At 43.2% G+C, this 8,926-nt stretch overlaps 1 protein-coding gene across 1 annotated transcript; it reads left to right on the top strand.

Annotated features, from left to right (window-relative positions):
- Positions 1-4,346: 4,346 nt before the first annotated feature.
- LOC120651727 lies at positions 4,347-8,648 on the top strand. The gene is made up of 5 exons (XM_039929327.1): positions 4,347-4,845; positions 4,956-5,097; positions 5,324-5,413; positions 5,497-5,824; positions 6,766-8,648. The coding sequence occupies exons 2-5, from the start codon at positions 4,984-4,986 to the stop codon at positions 7,914-7,916; spliced, it is 1,683 nt and encodes a 560-aa protein (XP_039785261.1). The 5' UTR covers positions 4,347-4,845; positions 4,956-4,983; the 3' UTR covers positions 7,917-8,648.
- The last annotated feature ends 278 nt before the right edge of the window (positions 8,649-8,926 follow it).

Here is an 8,926-nt window from a genome sequence, read left to right as displayed (position 1 = left end):
ATTAAGCTATGTCATACAGGATCTCATCATGTAATTTTTATAATTTTTCAAAAGATAAAATCTCCAGAACTCTAGCGAAACTTGGAACAAGATAAATAGTAGTTTAAATCATCACACTCAAAGTTTATCAAAAACTTAGACTTAAGTTCAAGCAAATGCAACCCACAAGTTTTTAGGTATAGAGCAACATCTTATGTTTTAAATGGTTCTTATCCAAACAGGAGAAAGATTGCAAACTAGGTATAGAGCAATATTTAAACTTAAGAGATTATTATTAGAGCAGCAGAGAAGATTTTGTACCTTTTCTTTTATTGACTCTAAAACTTCTAAGACTCATTTAAAACTCTAAGACTCTTTTTAAGACTCTTTATTTTGTTTCACACTTTTCATAAATCTAATAAAAGTATATAACCGAGATAAAAGATACTTATCGGGTGATGGTGATGATGGTGGTAGTAGGATAATGATGGTGGTGATAATAGTGATAGTGATAGGGGAATTGCTCCTCCCCCAAGCTAGATATTGACGTAGTCTTTCAATCTTGATCCCTTAAGATGGATAAACTATGGGCCTGTCTCATTTTCAAATCCTGCAAAGCTCACTAGACAACGACAAAGCTTGTGGAACTGATTAAGCATTAGTGATACTACTCTGTGTGTCTATTACCATAAAAGATCTCTATCTATAAACAGGATTTGGTTTTCATAAATATTTTTTTTGGATTTTTCAATTGTATATGCCAGACTGATAAAGTAAACATGCTAATGAAATATTTTAGTGCCACCATAGTGAGTAGGTCAGCAGGTGGCGCCTACTGCCTAGCCACATGGGATATATCTTCAATATATCTGTTTCGATCAGCGCGACGAGACCTTCGCAATGGTGCAGTCCATAATTCACCGTTTGATATAGTTTTTCACTGGGAAAAATTAAATATTCCTGCAAGCATATGATGACAGCAAAACTTGTGGAAATCGTTAGAATGAAACCCTATAACTCCAAGTTATGATTTATTTCATGGCATTTTTTGTGATAATTGAGGGTTGATTTAGGGTGCTAAGGACCGTCAACACTGATCCCACAGCTTATCACCACCTTCTTGTTCTCCCACTTTGTCCATCTGTGGATCATGTGGGTTTCCTTCATTCTCCACCATCGGTGGATCTTCAACCGTTTTGCTTGTTCTCTTCCATGCAGACTCCCTAGCGTTGGTCCGGCCTCCTCCCGACTGTGTTGCCCAGCTCCAAAACCCTCATGCCCGAATCCTTTTCCTCTGCCTCCTCCCCGATTCATCCCGCCACCACGGTTGGAGAAATAGTTGCTCGCACCGTGCGGAGCTATAGGTTTTGGTGGGGGCTCCTCGCCAAAGATGTCTAACAAATCAATATGGAGGTTGGTGATAATTGGGGATCTAGGGATCGTAGAATCTGGGGTGTCAAGTGGCTCTGTGTTCGTCATAGGGGTGCAAGGTGGGGGTTGATATGTGGTGTCCGAAGTCTAGGTCACCCTAAACCCCCGCTCACCACCCTTCGTGTGCGTACCGCGTGTCTCCGAGTACGAGTTTGGGCCCAAAATTCCCACGGTGAGCTTCACCTTGGGTGGGGGCTTGAACCACAGGTCCCTACGAACTTCGTCCATCTTTGTTTCCCTCCTAAGCCCTCGGCCCTCATTATCAGACTTAAGCCTTTTCTGATTGCCGCCATTGCTGGCCAAATTGAGCACGACGGAAGGTTAAGTTGGGTTTTCTTACCATGGTAAGATTTCAACGCATTGATAGGGTCCTTGAGGGTATTACAGCTAGACAGGGGAGGTGAGTAGTAAGGTGGCGGGAATGGCTCAATTTCCAGGCGGTTGTTAGTAGCCCGCGTATTTGATCAAAAAAGACCACGCAACAAGATTTACACTCCCTCCGACCCAAAATAAATGTTCGTTTAACCTTCAAATTTAATCTTATAAAGTGTATTATTTTAGATTGCAGTGAGATCCATCTAAGTAAAGCAATATCAAATATCAAGACAAAATTTAATAGAGATAGCACATAGCTAATCAAATGCTCAAATAAATGTTACTTTTCTAGTTTCAATATATTTGTATTTATTGAGGATTTTGAGAACCAAATAAATGACGTGATTTTTAACCACAACTGTTATAGTTAATATGATCATTTTTCTCGCAGAAAAAAATTAATATGATCATTTTCCGCTAACATTAATGTATCTAAAATTTCTAAATGAGCACTGAACTGTTCGGGGACGGAGGGAGTACGCTCGTAGCCAATTCCTTTCCACTGCATCTACGCGTAAATTCAGCGCGCTCCCATTTATACCTCTGTATGTACATCACCTCGTATCCACAGGCCGGTGCTGCTGCTGCCGCTGCCGTACATACAGTAGACTGAGCACCAGAGGACGGCCGCCACAGCGTGCGGAAAAGCACAGGAAGGAAGGTGTCGTTGTCGTGGGCGCGCGGCGCAGGAGGGCGCCGCGCCGCTGGCCCTGCCTGGCCCCACGTGGAATGGGCTCCCAACGCACGCGGCGCGAGGCGAACCCGCGGCGCCGGAGAGAGAGGAGGGAGCAGAGCACGCACTGATGAGTGATGACTGTTGCGCTGTCTCGTTGGATCGCGCGGGTCCCACCCCGACCCGAGCGTCGTCCCTCCCACCGGCGCCAAATGAAAGGTTCTCGTCACGCTCTTTTATCGTTTTGCAATGTACTAGTATTTTTCATCTTTTCTGAACGTTTTGCTAGCGTGTTTGACTTGGAATACAGGCACTGGCGGAGCTACGTTAGGGCTATAGTGGGCTACGGCCCCCCTATCTTGGAGTAATTTTCAAAGGACCTTGTGGTAGACTTAGCTCACACTTGATAACGATGGCTTCGTGAATACATGTAATTGTTGATTACTAGTCATTTACCTCGAATCGGCCCCCGCTTGACTTGCCCCCTAGCTCCGCCACTGAATACAGGTATGGCATCCGATCCAGGAGATAGATTCCCACGCCTCTATACCCACACACAGTGAGAAAACAAGAAACGTAGCAATCTTCTTCTTATACTCTACTTCTACTTGTAGTAGTACCATTATAGCAAAAAAAAAAAGTAGCAGTAGTACCCGGTACACGTCTGTTGATGCAAACCGTGCTTTGAAATCCTCCACGCCCTGATTAATTAGGCCGCCATGACCGGATTGTTCGTTTGCTGTCACTGCATCTATATTCCCGGTATGATCCTCAACCTTTTCACAAGCCTAGTCATCAAGATTGACATCCAAGAGCTTTGTAGGAGTCTCGTTCAAGATTCAAACTAAGCGAAAACGCATGTATACTACTACCATACCAGTAAAAATTGCTAATGTCATTTTCGTTTGGCGTGCATGCACAATCAAGAGAAAAACCTGAGTCAACAAATTTCCGTGTTGCTTCACAATCCTATCCCTTTTTCCATACGCCTTTCTGTAGCTGTCAGTGCTACAACACTTGACCTACCTTGTTTCAGAGATGGGAAAGAACGCACCACCAAGATAACATCACAGTGGCGTGGATTCTGGTCTGGTCCTGGAGAGAAAACTAAAATTAATTGTGGGGCCCGCGGCACATTTTGGAATGAATGGTCCGGCTGAGCTGTGTATTAGTAGCAGATGGGAGCCAATTAAACCACGGTGACCTGCTAATGGGCAAGTCGAGAGATACTAAATAGTAAAATGTATAAACGGATCATCTAGGCGTTGACAACAGCCAAGAAGATTAGGATACTATAATACTGCCATGGAAATTTGTGAAAGTTTGTACTAGCTTGGATTGTGGACTATTCAAGCTGGCTGTCTGAGTAGACTAGGTCGGCCAAGATAGAAAACTTGGAACTCAGGCTTTGTTTCATTGTTTGGAGCGTGGAAAGTCCCCCGATTTCTATGCACCCGGTTTCTATGGATCGTTTAATTTGTGAAGCAAGGAGGGGGCTGAGGGGAGAAAACACGAGGGGCTTTTTGGGCAAGCATCCTGCCTGCCCCCATACACTTGTTCAGTCTGTCAGATTGGTCCCAGTCCCCCATGACAGCCTTTTTCCTGTCGTGCGCCACTGATTATTTCATCTGCGCCCCCTTTTCTTTTGCGCATACGTACCACGTATTTGTTGCTGTGGCGCTGGATCATCAAACCACCTGCACCCGTCACTATCGCTAAATCAATTATCAGACTTAAATCCAAAGAAATGAAGCAAATAATATCCCGGTGACTATTTTCCCCGGAACACTCCAAGATGCTTTTGGATGCACGCAGATTAGACCCAGGTTTACTGTGGAACCGATTATACTATGTCAGTTAAGATATTTTGTTTTTGTTCGCGCACGCACGCATTAATACAATCCCTAACCAACCGACCGCGCTCTTTTGTCCCCCAAAAAACTTGTGATTCTTGGCCACACAGTGGCGGGGTTGCCACATCTCCATCCCCAACCCCCACCTCTCCCCTTCCATGCATCTGCCGCGGTCACACACAGGTAAGGAGAGCCCCGGAAAGATTAGATTAACGGGAGAGGTATCAATCCCTATCGCCATCTCCCAGTGCCCATGCACTAGTAAACCAAGCACAGAATAGAAGGTGAAAGGGGAGAGAAACAGGAGAGGAAAAGAATAGGAAGACATGAGCGGCGGCTGAGGCTGACACACCACGCCCGGGCACCAGCATCAGCCGCGACCGAGATTGAAAAGAATTCAGGAGGTCCGAGGCCGAGTCCGAGGAGGACGAGGGGGGACGCGCAAAAAAAAAAGAATATCGCCGCAGGAAGCTGCTGCAGGCTGTTGACGGCGGGGGAAAATCGTTTCCTTTTTTTCCTGGCTATTTTTCCGCTGTAAGTCTCTCTTTCTCCTTGTATGGTCTCCTTCTCGGTCGCGGTCGTGCACGAGTACATACGTTATTATTACCAGATTGGTTGGTTCGATCTGAACTGAATTGGCTCAGGCCTCGATCGAGCTTCTTGCCGGGAAGGATGGCTGCGTTGGTGGATTTGGATCTCAACTGCCGTCCGCCGTCGCCGGAGCCCGCCGTGGCAGAGGGGACCCGGCGCCCAATGCTTCGTCAAGAACAGCCCTTCCCTGACCAGGTCGAATCCCGTGCTTTGCTCTACTTTTGGTAATTATATAAGCAAGGTTGTTATTCCTCACGGAGGGACAAAAAAGAAGAAGATAAATTTGGTTAGCTGTACAGTTAAAGTTGGTTTCTCAATTATGTTTGATAAGCTATGTGAGGTTTAATCGTATTCGGGTAATTGGACGGTGAGGTTAGTTTGCATCGCCATGAACGTGATGTGATGTGATATCTTTCTACAGATGAAGGGCCTCCATAAGTTTTATGGACACTTCTGGAAGCAACCCAACAGTGCCCAGAGTAGCCTGCATCCCACTCATGAGCATATGCTGGTGAGGGGAATACTTAGATTTTTCTCCCCATTAGTCCAAAACTCCAAATTTATCTTGCTAAGCAAAGGATTTTGGTGCCCCAGATGAATTTGGGTTCGAGGGCCAATCAAAAACAAGAAGCTTTCATCAATTCCAATAAGCGCAAATCGTCGCCCGATATTGTGGAACAGAATTCAGATGTTAGGACTTCGATTCGAAGAAAGTCTGATCCTTATCGCGCTGTGATTGACTTGGAGAAGCCAACGACTTCTGGTGATGCAGGGGAGATTGTTGGTTGCTCTGGTTTCAGCAACCTTGCCAACCGAAATGGCAGGTCTCAGGATGGTTCATGCTGTATTTCACCAGAGAATAGCTCACTTGTGGAGTCTGCTCAGTTATGCAGAGATTGGTATTCATCACGTGCAAACCCTGGTGAGTCTCCACTTCAACCTTGCATATTGCGCTAACATGTTTCTGAACTGCTTGGATGCAGACGTGTTACTGTTATCTTGTATGACCTATTTTATGGCAATATCCATTAATTTCGTGCATATGGATGTATCAGTTGAACCACCGATGGAAATAATGTAGCGTTCAGTTATTGCATGCTTGGCAAAGAGGGTGCTATTGCTGTGTTGCTTGTTCATTGTCAACGTACAGTTGCATAAATAGCTAAAAGTTGGTTGTCTTTGCTAACTACTGGCAAAAATTGAATGTTAAATAGAATGGAACCAATGTCATCTGACTAGTTAGGTGATTTTTTTTTTTTGAAAGAGAACATGCAGGAGTTCTGCCGTTCATGTATTAATTAATAGTTAGATGATTGGATAGTTTACATTTTTTTTACAAAAAAGAAAAACTGCTATGTTACAAGAATGTGCTCTCTACCAATTCTATCAATGTTTGTATTCAAACAGTTGCGGCATCGTTTTAGGGAAGTTGTGTTGCAAGCCAGCTCTTCTAGCTATTTCAATGAAAAGTTTCTGAAATTTAGTCTAGGACAGGTCAAGATCTGGAATGACATATTTGTTGCTCTAATATACTTCTGGATCTATATATGTAGAAAGTACTAACTACATTTTATAAACTTGTATGTTTATAGTTAAGGTGAGAGTTCCAATTAAGTTTCTGCGCATCAGAATATTCTCATTGTAGTGTCATTAATTATTTGGACCTTTAGTTGATAACTTGATATTATACATGTCATGAATTCGACGTGAGCACAAATTCATAAACACAATGAGATTATTGGAACATTATTCTTGTTTTATTCTCCTTACTGTATTCTCTTATGCTATGCTTTGTTCATTGCAAGTCTAAAAAAAATAGCTACTTATAGAGCCGCGCAACTATTCTAACCTTGTGTTTTTCAGGTTCAGTTGGATCTAGTGACACTCCAGATTGCCAGTCCCCTATCAAACCAAGTAATACTGAATCAAGGCATTCAATGATTGACCTGAATGTTCCCCAAGAAGAAAGCCTTCTTGTGTCTTCTTCTTTATTTCATTCTTCCTCGACATATCCTGGAAATTTTTCAAAAAGTCCTAGAGAAGTTTCCGAACCAGAATGTGGCTCTGGTATTGGATCAATGAGAGGATCTTCCATCAGTGTGATCACATCCAACCCAGTTGCAGATAGTTCAAGGGATATGGTTGCTGAATCCCCAATCCAACAGGAGGGCCTTTTTGACCTAAATGTGTCACTTGAAAATATCGACATGCCATTAGAAATAATCAGCAATTACAGAGATAAGGTTGTAAATAATGATGTAAGGAAAGGAACAGCACCAGATCATTCTTTCTCCAGGAAAAATACCCTGCAAGCAGAAACTTCCAGTAAATATCTGGTTCATGGAAATGATCATATGTTGGCAAGCAAGGATGACAATAACGTGCATCTCCCAACCTCAACAAACAATGGTATCAGTAAGGTTCAGTCTCCAGAATCTGGAACCATTAACAGGGAACTTTTGGTCACTGAATCTCTAGTTGATAATAATGTTACAAGAGTATTTATATCCGACAACCAAGCATCAAATCTTCAGGAAGTTAGCATCCTTCAAGCTAAGGCCCATGATGATGACACTACAGCTTCTATTGCAGCTAGAACGCTTCTGTCCATTTTTCAGCATAATTCTGCACGCGTTGCAGATTGCCCTGGAAGCAGCAGTAAGATATCAGCTCAGAATGGAAACAATGAGCCTCAGCCTTCATTGGACTCTTTTGAGAAAATTGTGTTGAGTTTAGAGGAGATCAAAGATGATGGCCAATCCATCATGGCGACACCACCTGATAGGGAAGGACCAGCATGTGGGATCAAACTCAAGAGAGGAAGAGGGATGAGAAATTTTCAGAGGGAGATAATGCCTGGGCTTGTTTCTCTAGCGAGGCAAGAAATATGCGAGGACTTGGAAGCTATAGGTTATGAGCCAAAGAAGACTCGGTCTCGGAAAACCCGCAAGGATCAAGGTTCATCTTCAACTCGATCAAGGGCACTCAAGCGTGGCTCCGCTGCCAGGAACTGACCAAGAGCATCTGCATTCCAGGACAGGTTCTTACAAGGCAGGCAATTCAGCACATGAGAGCTGATCATAACCATGTCAATAGCGATGTGTACTGGGACCCCGTTTAATACTGGACATTTAGCTGTTAGTCTGGGGTGTTCTTTACCTGCCTTTGTTTCCTTGCACCTAATTCCTAACCTTTGAAGTGATCAGGATGTTTATTGGAGCTTCTTTTTGGGTGATATATTTGCTTTTAGCAACGAAGGCATAGTGATTTAGTGATACTGTCACAATGGCCAGTCTCTAAATTCTAGCCCCTAGGTCAGAATCCATGAAGGCAAAATGGTTGTATCCTGATGGTAGCCTAGCATTTCACATTGAGTGACAGTGAAAAACAGTGATTTCCTACGTCAAATCTTTGTGTGTGCCTACGGACTCTTGTTTACTGTGTTGCCCTTCCCTGTGGCCCTGTTTGGACTGGAGGAATTCCAAAGCAAAAATACAGAAATCAGGATTCCTCCATTTTGAGTACTGTTCATGGCGTTTGGAACAATAAATCCTTTCCTTGGAAAGCTTCACAGCCTGTACGTTTTGGAGGAAATAAAACATCCACTTGAAGCCAAAGGAAATTTTCCTGTGATTGGAGGGAAGCAAACTCCTGCTTACGCTCCATGTAAAGTTCTCATCATATCGATACCAAAAGAAAAGAAAAACAGCAGAAAATCAAGGAATCATTTTTTTATCCTATGCAAATGCATTGTGATGGCCATGCCTCAATTTGAAAAATGCAATGTGTGCTCTAATGCTTGTTAGTTGGACTAAGCAGTCAAACAGGACATTTGTTAGTTGTTTAGAAGTGAGAAGCAAAAGACACATAGTTTACAGAAATAAGATTAGAATCCACTTTTCAAATTTCTTATACTATTCTCTTATTCCTGTGTTCCAAACACCTGCATCTACAAAATTCCTAGGTTTTTCCATTCCTCTATTTTCCCACCTCATTCCTTTCCTATTTCTACATTTTTCCCCTG

This window comes from Panicum virgatum, chromosome 9K (genome assembly GCF_016808335.1).
Source record: "Panicum virgatum strain AP13 chromosome 9K, P.virgatum_v5, whole genome shotgun sequence".
NCBI classification, from domain to species: Eukaryota; Viridiplantae; Streptophyta; class Magnoliopsida; order Poales; family Poaceae; genus Panicum; species Panicum virgatum.
Note: the sequence above shows the minus strand (reverse complement) of the source record. Positions and strands in the feature narration are given on the sequence as shown.